This window comes from Mytilus edulis, chromosome 6, assembly GCF_963676685.1.
Source record: "Mytilus edulis chromosome 6, xbMytEdul2.2, whole genome shotgun sequence".
Lineage (NCBI taxonomy): Eukaryota > Metazoa > Mollusca > Bivalvia > Mytilida > Mytilidae > Mytilus > Mytilus edulis.
Window position 1 is genome coordinate 38,559,072 of NC_092349.1, and position 22,604 is coordinate 38,581,675.

The 22,604-nt window shown below is 32.1% G+C and overlaps 1 protein-coding gene across 1 annotated transcript in view; it reads left to right on the forward strand.

The window, feature by feature from the left end:
- The window catches only part of LOC139529075 (uncharacterized), a 45,933-nt gene that overhangs the window by 17,864 nt on the left and 5,465 nt on the right, over window positions 1-22,604 (forward strand). The window contains exons 2-4 of the mRNA XM_071325325.1: window positions 691-1,432; window positions 1,759-2,004; window positions 9,965-10,182. Of these exons, the coding sequence (XP_071181426.1) occupies window positions 772-1,432; window positions 1,759-2,004; window positions 9,965-10,182 (1,125 nt within the window). The 5' untranslated portion in view covers window positions 691-771. The remainder of the gene's footprint in view (window positions 1-690; window positions 1,433-1,758; window positions 2,005-9,964; window positions 10,183-22,604) is intronic.

Below are 22,604 nucleotides of genomic sequence, written 5' to 3' on the forward strand. Positions count from 1 at the left end.
TCTGAATTATCTCCCCTTATGCCTCCTTGAAAATTTATACAATTAATTTTTATAGAACCTTTGAAATTCTCAATTTTCAAGAGGTCAAATTATGCCACACGTATACATATTTAATGGTTCACTTGCAATTTTTTTTTTAATTAGAGATTTAAGCATGTTAAGTATTAGGCAATGAGTGTTAAAATAATAGACAGAATGGCCCCTCAAAATGCTCCCTAGCAAACCTGCAAACTGTCACTATTTGCTGGGAATTTCCCTCTAACATGGAGGCTCCCAAATTAAAATTTTGAAAGAGCAATTTTATCCACAATTTTAAACAAAAGAATATATAAACAATTCCCCCAAATTTCAGGCAAATTGGTTAAAACATTTTTGAGTTAATGTCCGACATGTTGAGGACAGATGGTTGGACAGACAGATGGACTTAATTAAGTCTGAAAATAAAAACACATTTTTATGATAAATGCATTTTTTTACTTCTGTATAAGAAATAATAAGCATGCATGGTAAGTCGAAAACAAAATACGACTTGTTTATGTCTAAGCTTTGACTGATTGCCACTCTTTAATCATGTAATCTAAAATGGCTATACTATCAATGTCATATATGGTACATTTACACTTTTTGAATTATTTGATATGATTTTGATATATTTTCAAAAGATTTTTAAAAATTGTATTATACTTGTAGACAATGGTCAATGATGGTAGACATGAAAGATGTATGAATGGACAAAAATGCACCTAACAGATCAAAATTTGTAATTCAGTAATGACAAGTTCATCTTCCTCAGCAGTGCCTGTGTCATGCCTGACAAATTATGCAAGAATAGGCCATGCAGCACAACAGCTGTTTCCAGATATTCTCCAGGAGCTTATTACAATTAAAGAATCTCCTCATAGATTATCTGGTGATGTCAAAAAGTTTATCAATGCAAACAAGAACGTGTCAAAAAAATTAACATCTCATGAATGGTCAATGATAAATGATGTTGTGACAAAGGGGTATGCAGACTTTGATATACCTCTTATTTACACATTAGTAAGAAACTTGAATCTAGTACCACTGCCAACAAAAGGATGGAGCCATCCTACTGCTCCTTGTCCAACAGAAGTCACACCAGGAGATGACATTGAAAGAATTAGAAGATTTCGAAATGAAACTCTCCACAGAGGTAATGCACAAGTCACAGATACAGAATTATCTCAGATCTTTACACAGTTTAAGGAGATTGCTGGCAGACTAGAGACCTACATGGGAAAACAAACTGGAGAGTTTGTAGACAAGTTTATGGATTTGGAAACATGCTGTATGGATGAGAATACACGTACCATGTATATAGAGAGGCTTGATAGGTTAAAGAAAAGTGATGAAGATTGTAAAAAAAGATTGAATGCTCTTGAAGAAGATGTTGATGCATTGAAAGAGAAAAGTAAGTAAATTAAGAAAAGAAATTGATAATCAAATACTGTAGTTTCATTTAACCAATGGAAATCCAATAATTGATTTAGGGATATACCATGTATAATACCTTGGAAGGTCAGCTCCACCTCCAGTTGTTTTCTGCCCAATAACTTGCAAGTCACTCATGAATAATTTAACCATTCCTTTTCTAATTTTAACAAATGTTTAATATCAAGTTTGTCTTTTAGTATGAAAAAAGTATACTAGTAATTAAAGAGTCTAAAACATATAAAACTTATGAAGAATATATTAATATTTAAGTCTATTCATGCTATTCATTATGATCATTTTCAGATTCATCGACAAGTCATTTACTTGATACCATGGCAACAGAAATACCTAGTGAAGAATCAAATTATATTAAGATAAGTCTTCTTATACTAAAAATCTCACAACGTGCAGTTCGACTCAAGTTTGACACAGAGTTCCATCCTGACTGCTTACAAGAAACTCTCAACAGAAGTAGTGGCAAACTAAGAGAACTTCAAAGGATCAACAGAATAAATCAGCACCAGTGGACATTGTTATTTCCTTCAAAAGGTTTGTGAATTTTTGTTGATATTAACTCTTTACCTTTCCTTTGACCTGAATAAGGGTCATAGGCACTCTTTTGCATAAAATTTGAATTCAAACCTTAAAGTCATAATAAACGAGTGACCGTTGAAAAATAATGTTATTCCAATTCTTGAACCAATTCATACAGACATCATTAACTTAGTCTTCTGTGCTTGATTTTATAAAAAAATTTCCCATAAATTTCGTATAATCGTCAATTTTTTTTCAATCGGTCATTGTTGTTGTGAAAATATGTAATGCCAGGTAATTAAAGTTCGTGTTTTGAAGCCGAAGTTTAACGATTGTCACCTGTTTGTCAACAAACAACAAAAAAAGCATGGATATTGAGCACATGTTTAACATGTACAATCAGATAATAGTTTATGTAAAGGACATCCATTCGTATTGCGATCAACAGATTTTTACAAGATGGGTCAAACTGAGGTCACTTTGCATACGGAAAATAAAGTAAACTTCTTCTCAATATGAACAAATTAAAGAATTTTAAGAAAAAGTTTATGTACATAAGTTTTATAATGAAAACTATCCATTGAGTTATAAAAAACATATGCATTAATTTTTTTTAATTTGAGGTTTCTTATATATGACTTTAAGTTCTTTGCCATTTGACTATCAACAGATTTCACCAAGGGCTTAAATGAAACCTGTGAGTTTCAGCTTCACTTTAAAATGCCAGTTTTGTATTTTGGGGTTGATCTTTGTGGTTAAATAAAGCAATTAAGCTATCATTGGTTTAAAAAAAAATCAGCTAAAATTTAATAGAAAAACTTTAGAATTGTGTAAATCTCAAATTATAAAAACATTGTGTTTGGTTTCTATAAACCGCAAAAATCGGTCACTTATGTTTTTTTTTATTTCAGTTTTGGGTTGAGCTTTATAAAATGAAGGTTCATTAAGTCATTTTTATACGACCACAATTCAATTTTTTGGTCGTTATTGGTATGACGTTGGCATCCTCGTCGTCGTTGTCCGAAGACATTTGGTTTTCGCACTATAACTTTAGTATAAGTAAATATAAATCTATGAAATTTCAACACAAGGTTTATGACCATAAAAGGAAGGTTGGGATTGATTTTGGGAGTTTTGGTCCCAACAGTTTAGGAATTAGGGACCAAAAAGGGCCCAAATAAGCATTTTTCTTGGTTTTCTCACAATAACTTTAGTATAAGTAAACAGAAATCTATGAAATTTTAAAATAAGGTGTATGACCACAAAAGGAAGGTTGGGATTGATTTTGGGAGTTTTGGTCCTAATAGTTTAGGAATTAGGGGCCAAAAAAAGGTCCTAAATAAGCATTTTTCTTGGTTTTTGCACAATAACTTTAGTATAAGTAAATAGAAATCTATGAAATTTTAACACAAGGTTTATGACCACAAAAGGAAGGTTGGGATTGATTTTGGGAGTTTTGGTCCCAACAATTTAGGAATTAGGGGCCAAAAGGGTCCAACATTAAACTTTGTTTGATTTCATCAAAAAATGAATTATTGGGGTTCTTTGACATGTTTGATATGCCAATTATAACCATGTATTTAGATTCTCAATTTTTAACCGGATTTTTGTGACAAAAATGTCGGTTATTGATTTGGGGATGTACGGCGGGCAGCCGGGCGGTCGGGCGGCAATCAAATGTTGTCCGTGCATTAACTCATGAACCGTTCAACCAAAGCTTTTAAAATTTTAATATGTTATTACTGACAACTATACGAAGGTCAAGTTCAATAATGGCGATTTTGACTTTTACCGTTCAGGAGTTATGGTTCTTGAAAGATTGAAAAATGGAGTTTCCAGTCGTGTACGTGCATCATACGCATGAACTGTTCTACCAAAGCTTCCCAAATTTTAATATGTTGTTACTGATGACAGAATGGAGGTCAAGTTCAATAATGACGATTTTGACTTCTACTGTTCAGGAGTTATGGTTCTTGAAAGATTTAAAAATGGAGTTTCCAGTTGTGTCCGTGCATTTATGCATGAACTGTTCTACCAAAGCTTCCGAAATTTTAATATGCTGTTACTGATGACAAAATGGAGGTCAAGTTCAATAATGACCATTTTGACTTTTACCGTTCAGGAGTTATGGTTCTTGAAAGATTGAAAAATGGTGTTTCCCGTCGTGTCCGTGCATTTTCTCATGAACCATTCAACCAAAGCTTTTGAAATTTTAATATGTTGTTACTGATGACAAAAAAGAGGTCAAGTTCAATAATGACGATTTTGACTTTTACCGTTCAGGAGTTATGGTTCTTGAAAGATCGTAAAATGGCGTTTCCATTCATGTTGTTGCATTTACTCATGAACCATTCAATCTAAGCTTTTCAAATTTTAATATGTTGATACTGATGACAAAATGGAGGTCAAATTTGATATTGACGATTTTCACTTTCACCATTCATCAGTAATGGTTCTTGTGATATTGCCAGGACACAAATAAATGTTAATAAATCCGGTTTGCTGTCGTTGTGACAGCCTCTTGTTTGTCCTGTTTTCAAATTGGTCTACATTAAGGTCCAAAGGGTCCAAAATTAAACTTAGTTTGATTTTAACAAAAATTGAATTCTTGGGGTTCTTTGATATGCTGAATCTAAACATGTACTTAGATTTTTGATTATGGGCCCAGTTTTCAAATTGGTCCAAATCGGGGTCCAACTTAAATAATATAAAATATTAAACTTTGTTTGATTTCAACAAAAATTGAATGTATGGGGTTCTTCAATATATGAATATGCTGAATCTAACCATGTAGTTAGATTTTTAATATTCGGGCCCGGTTATCAAATTGGTCCACATTGAGGTCTAAAATTGAACATTATTTGATTTCATCAAAAATTGAATTCTTGGGGTTCTATGATATGCTGAATCTAACTATGTATATTTAGATTTTGGATATTGGACCATAATAGGTAAATGTCCAATTTGAAATTTTTAAGTTTTTAAGTTTAAGTTCTTAGACCATGCACATTCATTCTTTGTCAGAAACCTATGTTGTGTCAACTATTTAATCACAATCCAAATTCAGAGCTGTATCAAGCTTGAATGTTGTGTCCATACTCATATACTTGCCCCAACTGTTTAGGGTTTGACCTCTGCGGTCGTATAAAGCTGCGCCCTGCGGAGCATCTGGTTTTTATTAATTTCTATGAAAAAAAGAATACAGTGAACATTGTCAACATGTCAGTAATTTTCAGCAACTATTTCTTAGAATTTCTGTCCATACCATAAAAACATGCATATTGTGGTTCCAGAGGCCAAATAGTATAAAATGCATTTCTTACTTCTTGTGTTACTTCATTTTGTACTTGTTTTTGAATTAAAATCATAATTATAAAATAGCAATTTTGACCCAAATCACCCACATAGCATGTTTGGCTATAAAAATTGTTTCTTACATAAATAGACCATGCAGGGTTCTTTTTCGTTGAGATGTTATTCCTAACAATGTATTTGAATGCTCTGTTGGTACTATTTCCATAAATAAACTTAAAAAAAGGACATTTTGTGTCGAAATTTTACAATTTTCTGAGTTTTTTTGTTGTTGTCACGTGACATTGGACTGATTATCACGCAATCAAATATGATATTTTTTTTTAAAAACCTGTCATTAATATTACTGAAAAACTATTTTCTATAAAAAGTCTTAGTTGATAAGTCTATTAACAGTAATAAGAAAGTTATGATTGATTGAAATTTGATCGTTCCTCTGCGGCAAAAAAAGTGCAATTTTTGCCAAATGGTAAAGACATGAAAGAGTTAAATGTAAATACAATCATGACAATGTGATAAAGTGCCGGTGGCACAAACTACCAAAATTCATAAATTTCTTTCCTAAAACAATTTAAAGATACAAGTTATTAACATAAACTGGAAAAAATACACAATGATAATATTTATCAATGATTATATCATGTTTATTATGTTGGTTGAATTATGAATTACATTGATTACCCAGTGAAATAAAAATAGAGATAATTTTACATGTGAAATAAAAGTGGTTATTTCACTCCTCATACAACAATATACAATTATGGCCCGTTGAAAAGGTGAATATCCAAAATTGTCAACACGAGAAGGTTATATTTCATTGAGGGCACAGCCCGAAGTGAAATAACTTTTAAGGGTTGACAATTTTGGATATTCATCGATTCTAAGGGGCCACAATTGTTTTATTATACCGAACTAACAGTGGAAGGGCATTTCGAACACTTACTAGTCTATATTTTTAACATAACACACAGACTGACGTTTGAAAATACATTTGTTTTCGAATTTCTCGAATTTACAACAAAAGTAGAATCTTTTTGTAAAATATTGATGGCCCTGAAAAGGACCATTTATAAGAGCTATCAAAGGCTGCTGGCACTCTCAGTTGTATTCATGTCCAATGCCTTATTTCCTCATTTCTCGATGGGCTTCCAATGTAACGTGAACGCTGCCATTTTGTTTATTTACGTCTGTGAGGTCATTCAAAGGGAGGTAACTCAAGTACTAATCAACAAATTAAAAGGTTATTCACCTGTGAATAATACCAGGTTATTCACCACTGGCGTAAATTTTTAGGGTTATTTGTCCTTCCTTGCAATTGAATGAAAATTAACTGAATTATTCCATGTCACGTGATAACGTTTCACCCAATAGAATTGTTTGAAATATTTGTAAGGTATAATAATAGGCGTTGTCAAGACATCGATTTCGTGTGATCAAAAGAAATTGAGAATGTGTAGAAAAAGATATAGTTCCTTACATTTTCTACTTTAATTTCACACAAAAAGCCATTGAATGCCAATGTAATGAAAAGAAATTAACTGATCAAAGAAATCAAATATCGAAAAATATTTATCTCATGACCGAACAACACCATTTTTGAACACTGATAACTATTAACTAACTCATGTGCTACGTGCATTTGTGAATTAATGTGTTGTTCATGTTGTTTGGTCAGTGGTTGAATATTATTCTCTATTTGAATTCTTGGATTTAAGTTATTGAATATTCTATTTATAAATCTTTTCAAATGTTATTTAAAGCAAATTTCAGAACGAAAACATTTTGGAAAAAGAAGTAATCGTCTGTATGTGTTACACTATGTGTACGTTGAAGACACCAATTCTAGCTTTATTCAAAATGATATATTATTAGATATAGGAAGATGTGGTGTGCGTGCCAACTCGACAACTCTCCATCTAAATAATAATTTATAAAAGTAAACCATTATAGTTCAATGTACGGCCTTCAACACGGAACCTTGGCTCACACCGCACAACAAGCTATAAAGGGCCCCAAAATGACTAGTGTAAAACCATTCAAACAGGAAAACCAACGGTCTAATCTATATAAAAAACGAGAAACTAGAAACACATATAAATTACATAAACAAACGACAACGACTGTACATCAGATTCCTGACTTAGGACAGGTGCAAACATTTGCAGCGGGATTAAATGTTTTATTGGTACCAAACCTTCTCCCTTTTCTGAAACAATAGCATAACATCACAACATAAAAAAACACACGATAAAATATCAATTGGAAGGCTTAATTCAATCAAAAAACATAAATTAACACACTATGAACGAATAAATTTGATCTGCGATACCTGAATGCAAATGCACAGTTAATAAAATATTAGAGACTAACATTCAAGGCCAAAAAGCAAACAAACAAGTCCAAACAAACCCATGGCAAGACACCACCGCGAAATATAAGTTAACCCTTCAAAAATAATTCCCTTTGAAAAAAAATGGTTTTGATAATATATACAGGTAAATGAAAAATAACTTTGTCGTTTTAGGTATACGATTTATGTGTATAAAATTCTTCCAATAATAATAGGAATACCAAGACATGGTAAAAAAAATAATATGAGAATTAGTAGATGTCATTGATAGGAAAAGGATTTAAGCTTAAGGAAAAAAGATTTATTCATTTCATTTTATTTTTAGCTCACCAGTGGCCGGGCCAAGTGAGTTTTTCTCATCAATTGGCCTCTGTCGTCCGTCGCCTGCGTTAACTTTTTCCATTTTGAACTTCTTCTAGAGAACCACTGAATGGAATGAAACCAAACATGGCATGACTGTTTCTTATGAGGTGCTGACCAAGTGTTGTTACTTTGTAGCGGATCCATCATCCAAGATGGCCGCTAGCAGGTGACTTAGTTGAACATAGGATCCTATGGGAAATGCATACAAATGACTTCTTTTAGAGAACCACTGAATGGAATGAAACAAAACATGGAATGAATGTTCCTTATGAGGTGCTGACCAAGTGTTGTTACTTTGTAGCAGATCCATCATCCAAGATGGCCGCCAGCAGGGGACTTAGTTTAGCATAGGACCCTATTGGAAATGCATACAAATGACTTCTTTTAGAGAACCATTGAATGGAATGAAACCAAACATGGCATGAATGTTCCTTATGAGGTGTTGACCAAGTGTTGTTACCTTGTAGCCAATCCATCATCCAAGATGGCCGCCAGCAGGGGACTTAGTTTAACATAGGACCCTATGGGAAATTCATACAAATGACTTCTTTTAGAGAACCACTGAATGCAATGAAACCAAACATAGCATGAATGTTCCTTATGAGGTGCTGACCAAGTGATGTTACTTTGTAGCCGATCCATCATCCAAGATGGCCGCCAGCGGGGGACTTAGTTTAGCATAGGACCTTATGGGAAATGCATACAAATGACTTCTTTTAGAGAACCACTGAATGCAATGAAACCAAACATAGCATGAATGTTCCTTATGAGATGCTGACCAGGTGTTGTTACTTTGTAGCTGATCCATCATCCAAGATGGGTGCCAGCAGGGGGGACATAGTTTAACATAGGACCCAATGGGAGATTAAAATTGAGAATGGAAATGGGGAATGTGTCAAAGAGACAACAACCTGACCATAGAGCAGACAACAGCCAAAGGATACCAATGGGTCTTCAATGCAGCGAGAAACTCCTGCATATTTACATATATATTTAATAATATATAAAATCTATTGCAAAATTAAGCTATCATGGCTATTATCCAGCTTCTCAAAATAAATTCTGGCAACAATTTCATATTAGAATTAGAAGATGTGGTATGATTGCTAATGTGACAACTCGCCAACAGAGACCAAATGACATAGAAGATAACAACTATAGGGTCACTGTACAGACTTCAACAATGAGCAAAACCCACACCTCAAAGTAAGCTATAAAGCCTGAAATGACAAATGTTAAACAATTCAAACAAGAAAAATAAGTGCCTGATTTAGTCACTAAACATCATGCACGAAAAAACAAATACAATATACAGCCACAAACAATAACCACTGAATTACAGGCTCCTGACTTGGGACAGGCACATACAGAATGAGGTGGATCAAGCATGTTTGAAGATGCCAACACTTCTGTAACAGCTGGGACAGTAGTGTAACAGCAAAACACAACAACAAGAAGTAACAATAATTGAATAAACAAAAAAACAAATGTGAGAAAGAGCAAAAAACAACAACTAATTCAATTTACTGCTCCTAATACAGGACAGACATAATATACAGAATGTGGCATGGTTAAACATGTTTGCAAGCTCAAATCCCTCCCACTTACTGAGACATTGGTGTAACAGTATGACATTATGTTGTTTCAATTAAATAAGCTACAACTTAAAGCTAGAAATTGTTAATATAAAACTCAGTGAGTCAAACTTTCTAGAAACAGAGAAATATTTTAACGCGATAAAACAGTGACTTGTAGAAAGCAGTAGATATAAATTTTAGCTCAGCATAATACTGTCTGAACCTTTAGAAACATAGTAAAGTAGCATTTAGGAAATTATGACTATTTGATCAGAAAAATGTCTTCCATGTATACATTAAAACATAAAACATAAGATTTTATATGGAATTTTTACAATTTTTTTTTATTTATGACATTTTTCTATATTTACAGGTAAGCCATCATCCGAAAAGTACGACATTACACTTATGATAAATTTGATCAGAAATCTGACTGACATACAGATCAGCAGTAAACTTCCTTTACCTACACATGTCAGTGTTGGTGATGATCTATCCAGGATACAGTATTACAGAAATAAAATTGCTCACATGGACAGTTTTATAATTGAGGATGATGATTTCAGTATTTACTGGGAAGATATAGCACAGGTATGTTTTCAAATGGTACTATACTGGAAATTGGAAAGTGTTTATTATATAAAGATATGTCTACCATTATCATAATGTAAGTGAGATATTTATATTATTTTTAGCTCACGTACGGATTAGGAATGGTGAGCTGACACATTCACTTGGCGTCCGTTGTCGTCGTCCATCTCCAGTCTGGTGTAAACTATATCAAACATCTTCTCCTCTGAAACCAATTTCTACCAAATTAAAGCTGAATCAGATCCATAGGGTATCTAGAATAAAGTTTGTGTTATTATTTGTTTCTTCAATAAACATGGCTAAACATAATATAACATAGGGGTAAAACGCAGTTTTTGGCTTATATCTCAAAAAACAATCTGACGGGGTTAACATGTTTATTAGGAGAAGTTCTATCAGCCCTGAAATTTTCAGATGAAACTTATAACCCAGTGTTGGGTTGCTGCCACTAAATTGGTAATTGTAAGGAAATTTTGCAGTTTTTAGCTCACATGGCCTGAAGGGCCAAGTGAGCTTATGCCATCACTTGGCGTCTGTCGTCGTCCGTCGTCTGTCGTCGTAAACTATTTCAAGAATCTTCTCCTCTGAAAATACCAGGCCAAATACTTCCAAACTTTAAGGATGTACTTAGGTGAGGTTAAGTGAAAATTAATAAATTAAGAAGTTAAAATTAATACTATAAACTGGTAGAGCATCAATTAAAGGGAAACTTTGCAAAAAAATCAAAAATTGATATTATGTCCATTCTATATAGAAATGATCAAATTTATAGATATTAAAGTTTTATTCCGCTAGATAAGAGATCACTATCGATTTTAAATTTAGAGTAACAATTCTCTGCGTTCCGCCATTTTGTCGTCTTGCCCGATGAAAAATCCTGATATGTCAATAAACCACAAAGGACCAAAACTACAGTAACCGATGTAGTCGTAATTGCGTGTCGATATCTTGTCAATCGTACGGTTGTTTTATCTGACAAACTAACTTGATACGGAAAATGTTCTTATTTTTTTTAAATAACCACAGTCTGTTATTTTTAAACTGTTAATATTGGAATTAGTTAAAAAGTCAAAGTTTAAATCATAAATAAGTGTTTCGTGAAATCTGTTTTCGTAAATCTAATTTGTTTATAATTCTTTAAAGTAATAAATTTTATTCAAATAAATTCGGATCTTCCCTATCTGATCACCAGCATGACTAAATGTATTACTCCCAAAGGTATTGTGAGGGGTGTGAGGTGACACGTCCAGGTATTCAAGCGATTTCCTGTCGGCTTGCAAGTTCATGCATCGTTTCACTTCTGTAGGTATTGATCAGTGTACACGGCCGATAACTTATAACTCTCCATTTTGAACTATCAGGTGTATAATATACATCTCTGTCTTGCGTGTCCGAAAGTGATATAATATACTAGTCATTACTAAACTCATACGCTTGTTTATAAATAACATTACTGGTGTAAAGAATATTATTTATAAAAATATAAATAATACCAAAAAAAAAAAAGATTTGATAAAATACAAATCTATTTACATTTTTTTTCCCTAGGTTTAATTTGGGAAAAGGTAATATATACTCGTTGTCAATAGTAAAGGACAGATTGGAACATACCAGAAATATTGATTTTAAAAAAATGTACGCACTTGTCGACGATTCATTTCTACGCCTGGATAGAAAGTTACGGAGCTATATTGCAATTTAAAATATATACAGAGACATATATACATAAGAAAGAAACATACATTTTGTGTAAATTGGGGTAACAGTTTTGTAAATAGACTAGTCCACGAATGCCAACAGTATGTAATCATCGAATTTGATAGACTATTGTATACCAAAAGAAGAAGAAGAAGAAGAAGTAGAGGATCAATTTGATTTAAATACAGATCGATCTAATAACTTGCTTCGGTTCATCGAAGTTATGAACATGGTAAAATCACAAATGTATATATATCAATTAGATCGTTCTCCAATAAAGGAAGAAATTCGACATCATCACAATTGTTCCGACATTCATGTAAAACATATGCAACTGGACGTACACTAATAAACCCCAAGGGATGTGAATATTTTCTAGGAAAACTTTTGAGTATTAAAGTTTCAAATTGATTTCGGGAATTATTTTCTTTCTTGATATTCAATGACAGCAATTTAAAGAATAAACTGCTTGTCCGCTTTAGGGATTTTCTTGCCAGTTGAACAGACTTATAATTTTTTTTTTAAACATCGTTGGTCAAATAGCTAAAGTATTATTCGTTGTGAGAAGAAGACTATTTTAATATAAGGACGCTTCCGATTATGAATAAATTTGGTTGACGTTTTTCACAACTGAAAAGAAATTCTATTCGTAATTTTTCGATTCCATTCCAAGAGGATCCTTAAATTTCCTGTCAATATTTTAAAACATCTTTTTTTTTCAAATAGCTGAAGTATTCATGCATGCGTTGTGAGATTTAAAATATTTTGATGAGAACATTAATTCCTAAATAGGTAAATAAAGATCGCTTTGGATGGACTAAATTATATAATTGCAATCTGTTTGAAATATTAAAGGTTGACGATTTTAATTTAAAAAGGTACAATTTTTAGTTCATACACTCGTGTTTAGAAGTCTATTTTTATTTATAAATTTATTCAATTAAAATAATTATCGTTACAAAACTAATCAGAAGTCATAATTCATTTAAAAGTGAGCTTAATGCAAAATATATAAAAATATACAACAGCTATCCAGTTATTGTGCGACCTTATTTCTCCCGTAAATTCATTTTAATTCTTTTTCTTACATTTCTGTGTGTATAACTATAACTGACTCCCGTATATCATTCATACGAAATGTTGTGCACACCTGAAATGCTGAACCGTGACGCCTAGGTGTCACTGAATGAAGATCAAAAGATTAGAATTACATATAATGCTAATCTTTATATTACCTTGAGTTTAACTACGCATTCAACATTCACTAAGTGTCACAAATTAATACACATTTAATTTCCACAGTACAAGCAAGTGAAAATGTTTTCTGGAATGAAGCAAAAAGTTCAGAATACAAACATGTATTTTTTAATACACTATCGATCGTGTCAGTTTCATATGTTTGTTTAAAGTATTTGAAGAAAAAAAATCATAAAAATGTATTATTTACTTTAATTACTAGAATTCGTATAAAAAATCCACACATGAATCCTACAATCTAATTTAAAAAGTTGCATGGCTATCACTTACTTTTCTTGGGTTAATAGCTACACCAAAAGTCGTTGATGCGCTTTAAATAGCGTTATTAGATGGTGAACGAACAAGACTTAAATGAGATTAATTTCACTCCCGGCATGCCCAAAGACTTAAACTACGTCACATAAGTCAGGAAGTTTGATAAAATAAAATTAATAATTCCAAATATTCTCCTTTATTACTTTTCATATCGAAATAAAACTTGGTGAATATGTTTTTTATGGTATTATGAACATAATAAGATGAAAAGTGAAAAATCACGAATTATCCCTTTAAGGATAAAAATAAGCTAAAAATATTGACAGGTCATGGACCTCCTTTTCGAGATATTTGAGATTTAAAATATGGCGGGAAAAGGCTGACTCGGACTTTTACCTTATATTTGCATTGGTATTATTAGTTCTCAAAACAAAAGAAAGAAAATTAAGAATCTTCCAAAATTTTGGTAAATAACCTTTCATGAGCTACTAAGTTTTATATGAAAAAATAAATGGGTGTTATGGGGCAAAATATTTTACATTGTATTGTATGGAAAAACACCAAGGAGTCCGAACATTTGACACAAATTCCAAAACCTCACCTAAGTACATCCTTAACTGAATGTTCCTTAGGGTATCTAGTTTATAAATTGTATCCGAAGTTTTGATCTATCAACAAACATGGTCGCCATTGCTAAAAATAGAACATAGGGGTCAAATGCAGTTTTTGGCTTATAACTCAAAAACCGAAGCATTTAGATCAAATCTGACTGGGTGAAATTGATTATCAGGTCAAGATCTATCTGCCCTGAAATTTTCAGATGAATCGGACAACCCGTTGTTGGGTTGCTGCCCTTGAATTGGACATTTTAAGGAAATTTTGCTGTTTTTGGTTATTATCATGAATATTATTATAGGTAGAGAACTGTAAACAGCAAAAATGTTCAGCTAAATAAGACCTAAAAATAAATCAACATGACTGAAATGGTCAGTTGACCCCTTTAGGAGTTATTGCCCTTTATAGTCACTTTTTAACCATTTTTCATAAATCTTAGTTATCTTTTACAAAATTCTTCTCCTCTGAAACTACGAGGCCAAATACTTCCAAACTTTAACTGAATGTTCCTTAGGGTATATAGTTTATAAATTGTATCGGAAGTTTTGATCTATCAACAAACATGGTCGCCATTGCTAAAAATAGAACATAGGGGTCAAATGCAGTTTTTGGCTTATAACTCAAAAACAAAAGCATTTAGAGCAAATCTGACATAGGGTAAAATTGATTATCAGGTCAAGATTTATCTGCCCTGAAATTTTCAGATGAATCGGACAACCCGTTGTTGGGTTGCTGCCCCTGAATTGGAAATTTTAAGGAAATTTTGCTGTTTTTGGTTATTATCATGAATATTATTATAGGTAGAGATAAACTGTAAACAGCAAAAATGTTCAGCAAAGTAAGACCTAAAAATAAGTCAACATGACTGAAATGGTCAGTTGACCTCTTTAGGAGTTATTGCACTTTATAGTCAATTTTTAACCATTTTTCATAAATCTTAGATATCTTTTACAAAAATCTTCTCCTCTGAAACTACTGGGCCAAATTGAACTAAACTTGGCCACAACCATCATTGGGGTATCTTGTTTGAAAATTGTGTCCGGTGACCTGGCCAACCAACCAAAATGGCCGCCGTTACTTAAAATAGAACATAGGGGTCAAATGCAGTTTTTGGCTTATATCTCAAAAACTAAAGCATTTAAAGCAAATCTGACATGGGGTAAAAATGTTCATTTAATAGGTCAACATCTATCAGCCCTGAAATTTTCAGATGAATCAAACAACCCATTGTTGGGTTGCTGCCACTTAATTGGTAATTTTAAGGAAATTTTGCAGTTTTTGGTCATTATCATGAATATTATTATAGATAAAGATAAACTGTAAACAGCAAAAATGATCATCAAAGTAAGATCTACAAATAAGTTAATATGACCAAAATTGTCAATTGACCCCTTAAGGGGTTATTGTCCTTTAATGACAATTTTTTCACAATTTGTTCATCATATTTGCTAACTTTAAAAAATCTTCTCCTCTAAAACTCATCAAATAAATTCAACCAAATTTCATTTGAATAATCAGTAGGGTGTTTAAAATAAAGTTTGTGTTTTATTTTCTATTTCGTTAAAAAACATGGCCGAAGGCATTGTTTACAAGGTGAGCGATTCAGGCTCTTGAGAGCCTCTTGTTGGTTATTATACTCATCTTGAATATTTTTAATGATGAAGATGTAAACAGTAAAAATGTTCAGCAAAGTAAGATCTACAAATAAGTTTATATAATCAAAATTGTCAATTGACCCTTAAGAAGTTATTGCACTTTAAGGACAATTTTACACAATTTGTTTATCATAATTATCATGTTTTCCTCATAGCCCTTAAAGTAACTTCTGAAATGAAGTTGCCCATTGTCCACCAGACATGAAAACTTAGTGGCCAACTCAAAGTTTCAGTGGCCAGGAAATAATTTCAGGTTGCCTACATTTTTATACCACTACAAAAATTGAAAATTTTTTGGTTGTATATTGGTATCACGTTTGCGTCGTCGTCGTCGTAGTCCGAAGACATTTGGTTTTCGCACTATAACTTTAGTATAAGTAAATAGAAATCTATGAAATTTAAACACAAGGTTTATGACCACATAGGGAGGTTGGGATTGATTTTGGGAGTTTTGGTTCCAACAGTTTAGGAATAAGGGGCCAAAAAAGGGCCCAAATAAGCATTTTGCTTGGTTTTCGCACAATAACTTTAGTATAAGTAAATAGAAATCAATGAAATTTAAACACAAGGTTTATGACCACAAAAGGAAGGTTGGGATTGATTTTGGGAGTTGAGGTCTCAACAGTTTAGGAATAAAGGGCCCAAAGGGTCCAAAATTAAACTTTGTTTGATTTCATCAAAAATTGAATAATTGGGGTTCTTTGATATACCGAATTTAACTGTGTATGTAGATTCTTAATTTTTGGTCCAGTTTTCAAATTGGTCTACACTAAGGTCCAAAGGGTCCAAAATTAAACTTAGTTTGATTTAAAAAAAAATTGAATCCTTTGAGTTCTTTGATATGCTGATTCTAAAAATGTACTTAGATTTTTGATTATTGGCCCAGTTTTCAAGTTGGTCCAAATCAGGGTCCAAAATTAAACTTTGTTTGATTTCATCAAAAATTGAATAATTGGGGTTCTTTGATATGCCAAATCTAACTGTGTATGTAGATTCTTAATTTTTGGTCCTGTTTTCAAATTGGTCTACATTAAGGTCCAAAGTGTCCAAAATTAAACTAAGTTGATTTTAACAAAAATTGAATTCTTAAACTTCTTTGATATGCTGAATCTAAACATGTACTTAGATTTTTGATTATGGGCCGTTTTCAAGTTGGTCTAAATCAGGATCCAAAATTATTATATTAAGTATTGTTCAATAGCAAGAAATTTTCAATTGCACAGTATTCAGCAATAGCAAGAAAAATTCAATTGCACAGTATTGTGCAATAGCAAGAAATTTTCAATTGCATAGTATTGCGCAATAGCAAGAAATTTTCAATTGCACAGTATTGTGCAATAGCAAGTATTTTCAATTGCACGTTATTGCGCAATAGCAAGAAATATCTAATTGCACAATATTGCGGAATAGCAAGAAATTTTCAATTGGAGTTATCTTTCTTTGTCCAGAATAGTAGTTGAATCAACTTAAATCATTGTTTTATACAATATACAATGTATATTCACTTTTACTTCCAACTGATAAATTAAAACCATCTTTACCATTCAGTGATAACAAGCACTTTTTTACATTTTAATATTTTATGATGTATTTAAATGAGTAGTTATTGTTGCAAACTCCATTAAAAATTTGAATTGAGATCAGTTTTGGAATAAGGAACTTTTCTCATTTCAGATTTCATAAATAAAAAGAAAATTTCTTCAAACATATTTTTGATAGGATTAATATTTAACAGCATAGTGAATTGCTCAAAGGCAAAAAAAAATTTTTAAGTTCATGTGAACTATTTAATCACAATCCAAATTTAGAGCTGAATCCAGCTTGAATGTTGTGTCCATACTTGCCCCAACCGTTCAGGGTTCAACCTCTGCGGTCGTATAAAGCTGCGCCCTGTGCAGCATCTGGTTTGTCTAGCTAAAAAAAACCTTGTGAAATAAAAGTAGTAAGTTTTTGTAGAGCCTGCCACTTTAGTCACAGAAAGCTCGACATAGGGATAGTGATCTGGCGACGGCTACAGCAACGATGGCGTTTGCTTACTTCTTAAAAGCTTTATATTTTAGAAGGTGGAAGACCAGGATGCTTCATACTTTGTATATAGATGCCTCATGTTACAATGTTTCTGTCAGTCACATGTCCAATGTCCTTGACCTCATTTTCATGGTTCAGCAACTACTTGAAATAAAACTTAAGATTTTTTGTAATGGTAAATTCTCTCTTATTATAAGTAAAAGGATAACTATATTTGGTGTGTGCATTCCTTGAAAGGTCCTCATGCCCGTCAGACAGTTTTCACTTGACCTCAACCTCATTTCATTGATCAGTGAACAAGGTTAAGTTTTGGTTGTCAAGTCCACATCTCAGATACTATAAGCTATAGGACTAGTATATTCAGTGTATGGGATGACTGTAAGGTGTACATGTCCAACTCAGGCAGCTGTCATCTGACCTTGACCTTATATTTATGGTTCAGTGGTTATAGTTAAGTTTTTGTGTTTTGGTCGTTTTTTCTTATACTGTATGCAATAAGTTTACTTTATATGGTGTATGGAATGATTGTAAGGTCTACATGTCTAGCTAGCAGGTGTCATCTGACCTTCACCTCATTTTCATGGTTCAGTGGTCAAAGTTATGATTTTGAGTTTTGGTCTTTTTCCTTGTACTATATGCAATAGGTCAACTATATTTGGTGTATGGAAATATTGTATGATCTTTATGTCAGTCGTGTAGGTTTTATTTGACCTTGACCTTATTTTCAAGGTTCATTGCTCAGTGTTAAGTTTTTGTGTTTTTGTCTGTTTTTCTTAAACTATAACAATGTATAAGTATAACATTTGTATAAGCAATAGCTAGGTCAATGAATGGAATGAAACCAAACATAGCATGAATGTTCCTTATGAGGTGCTGACCAAGTGTTGTTAATTTGTAGCCAATCAATCATCCAAGATGGCTGCCAGCAGGGGACTCAGTTTAACATTGGACCCTATGGGAAATGCATACAAATGTCTTCTTAAAGAGAACCACTGAGTGGAATGAAACCAAACATATGAGTTGAATGAAACCAAACATAGCATGAATGTTCCTTATTAGATGCTGACCAAGTGTTGTTACTTTGTAGCCGATCCATCATCCAAGAAAAATTTCAGAGCTCCAGATATGCTGTGTATTTGCGTGATCGCGCAATACAAATAATTAAAAATCCAATGCAATTGCCCATTGCAGGGTTCTAAAGCAGATTCCATTTTTTTATGAAAAGGAAATGTCTGTCATAATAAATAAATAAATAAAAATGAAAGTTACTGTTTATTTTAAAGATAATCTGTGAATGTTTTGATGAATAATGATATTAGATGAAATTATAAAAATGATTTTTGGATATGATTGTTACTGTTTAAAGTAGAAATGATTAAAACAAGTTGAAAAAATGCAAACATTTTGACAGAATTAACTCCCATTTTTTTACACAATGTACATGTGTTGCAACGCTTTATGTTGACACTTGTATACTGGTATTTACTAGTGTAGTCTGGTTATATTCAAACATCCCTTTTCCCAAATCTGTTACTTTTTTTAGTCAAAAACATCTGTGATATATATTTTTTTTCACTTTCAAAAACCTTGCTTTTTAGCTCAGTGTCTGTCAATAAATCTTATGTCAGGAACATCACTGTAAAAACTTTCAAAATCATTGTAGGTTCCAATATATGCCAGTTTAAACTGTAAATCATGCTGTATATAAGAAAAAAAACACAGGTTGATTGAACTTGATTCTTTAAATAACATTTAACTTTATTCAAGCAATTGTTTACATGTTTTCGACATAAGATCTGACAAACTTGTTTTCTTATGTCTAAAACATTTGAATGTACTGACAGTTAAAGTTATTTGACCTGTGGTGAAATCTTGTTAGATTGTAATTAGGCTGCAGTATTTTCCAGGAGTTTTAAAAATGACTTTTAACTAGGATTTGATTTCCAATGTCAGTAAAAAAAAACAAATATATATTGTCTGTCATGTCTGTCAAAATATCTTATGGTATGAAAAATCTTATGTCAGAATCAAGTTTGTCACAATCTTATGTCAGAAACTCAATTTGTCTGTCAAATGTTATGTCAGAAATAATAAAATCTGTCAAATCTTATGTCAGAAAAAATAAAATCTGTCAAATCTTATGTCAAAAACAATAAAGTCTGTCAAATCTTATGTCAGAAACAATAAAGTCTGTCAAATCTTATGTCAAAAACAATAAAGTCTGTCAAATCTTATGTCAGAAGCATAATATTTTAAAAGGCTTCGTTTATTTAAAAAGGATGATGCTCATAATTTTTTTTTTGCCAAATTGTCTTTATATATATCTTTATTAGTATAAAGCATGTATTCAAAAACAGAAGTTCATTGCTTATGATTTTTGCCTAACATGCTTATGAGAGTTGCTTCACTTTTTTATATGGAATCTGCCCTAAAACCCAATTCATGCGAGGGAAAACCCAATTATATGTGAAAACGATGAGTTCTTAACGCTTTTATTCGCTCTAGTTTGCCTACTTTATTTTCCCTTATCTGATTACAGTCGACGAGTAAATCTATTTTTTTTTATATTGATAATTGGAAATGTCCTTTCGTTCGAAAAATAGAGCGTTGCATCAAGTAGCTGAAATGGGTCCCTGTTGAATATAATCCGTTGCTCAAAAGGTTCACATACGTGTTTATGAAAACATTTTGATCTTCTCTGCGTTTATCCAAATAGTGTTTGTCATGTTGTCATATTTTTTTTTGAATTGCTCTGAATTTATCATGACATTCAATGAATTAAAACGAAATTAAATGTCTGATAAAAATATTGAATAGAAGCATGTTGTCAGCTTCTTTTTGATAGCTTAGTGAAAGTTATGATGATAACAAGACCCATCTACTGTTTTTAATAAGTGTCCATCGAAAGCACAGGTGTGTTTGCGTATCTTAACAAGAACATTGCTAGAATGATAAACACAGGATTTTGTCAAGAATGAAATCAGTTGGAAAACTTGAAGTGAAAGGCCAAATCAATTATGACATGATATGTAGTTGGAAAGCATCGGAAACCAAAAGTTCTAATAAGGGACAACTTAACCCAGATTTATGTAAATTAAATTAAACAAAAACACTCGAGTATAATTTAAGTTGATATATTATTTTTTCATTTAAGTTGATGAGTGAAAACACATATATCCGTTTTTTATGTCAATGCAGCTTTACCTCAGAGAGCTTGACACTTTTTTTGTTTAGGTCTAGTTGTTCTGTATGCTTAAGATAGTTGTCTTATTGGCAAGTGCAGTATAACATTGTCATTTATTTATTTGATGTTGCAGAATTATTTGCAAATTTAAGTTGAATATGGTCTTCGTCATGAAACCACCCTATAAACATGGTCAAGGTTTTGGGGAATGTCTTAAATCTGGGAACTACTTATTATTTTATTAAAAAGCAGATCTGGCAAATAGTTGAAACTTTCTTACAGCACCTAAATTTCACATATATATTACATAAAAATCTAAACACTTAGCCACACCTACCCCAACAAAACTAGCCTAGGGTGATCATATGGGATCTAGAAAGGTAATTAGTTGGACAGTTACTAACTTAAAGTACCTTTCTAGATCCCATATTATCACCCTAGGCTAGTTTAGGTGTGGTCATTTGTAAAAGGGCATGACTCTAAATCAGTTAAAGTGACGCCACCAAAATTCAAAATTAATCTGTATTTGTGGAAGTAAGCAAAGTTATATCAATGGTAATCAGAGCCCTCTTAACTTTATTTGAAAAAAAACCAAATAATTGACAGGTATCAAAAATTTTCTGAAAGCTTAAATTAAAACACCACTAAAAAAAATTGAACACCAGCTACGTACTAAACTATGTGATTTTTTTGCTTTATACTACATATTGGTCTTTTGATGTTGTCCCTCAAGTCTAAAAGTCTCACACTGAATCTATATATTTTGCTTTGAGACCAAAATATTGTCTAAAAATATTAAAACAGAACTTGTCTTTTCGATAAAGAAAGGATCTGGGAAAGCGCAGATTGTATGATTTTGCATGTTTTTCTATAGTTTCGATCTTGGGGCCTTTAGCGAACCCCAAACTGTTGCCGATTATTTTTTTCAACCTCGCTCTGCTCGCCATATATATGTTTACCGTTACTTTTAAAATAGAGGCTAGTTACAGCCCAGCTTTAATACCTTGTAAGCATTATATGTTGTTTAGAATTCAGAAGATTCACTTCCAGCATGTTCAAAGGAGAAGGATTACTTCTTATTTAATATAACATAATGACTTAACTAAACATGTATTATTTATTTTAGAATAAAAGAAATGAATTTAAAAATTGTGTGTTTTCCAATATTATAAATATAATTGTGAAAATAAATAATCAGTCCCTAATGTTTTAATGAAAATGAAAAATGATGCTTCAACAGTGCAGAAAATAAATAATTTGTCTTTTTAGTCCACAAAAATAAATAACAGATCAAAAACAAATCATCCTGCCCCCCTCCCCAGAATATCAAATGGTCATCCCCTAACATTAGTTTAGTTCCAAATACTAGGAAACTTATACACAACGCTTATAACCATAAAATACAGATTAAGTTTGAATTTTAGTGGTCATAATGGTGTCACTATTATCATTCTAGAGTTATACCCCTTTACAAATGGAAAAATATCTGAATCTTTTGTTTCTGTTCTCTAACTTAAGTTAGCATTCGACCAAATGTTATTACTACAAAATACAGACCAAGTTTGTTATTTTGGGATGTCATTGAGTTATTGTTCTTGGGTTATGGCCCTTTTCAAGTAGTAAAATTGCTTAACTTTTCATTTCTGTTCTCTAACTTAAGTTCGCCTCAACCAAATGTTATGAAACTTATACACAATTGTTATTACTACAAAACTCAAGTACAAATTTGG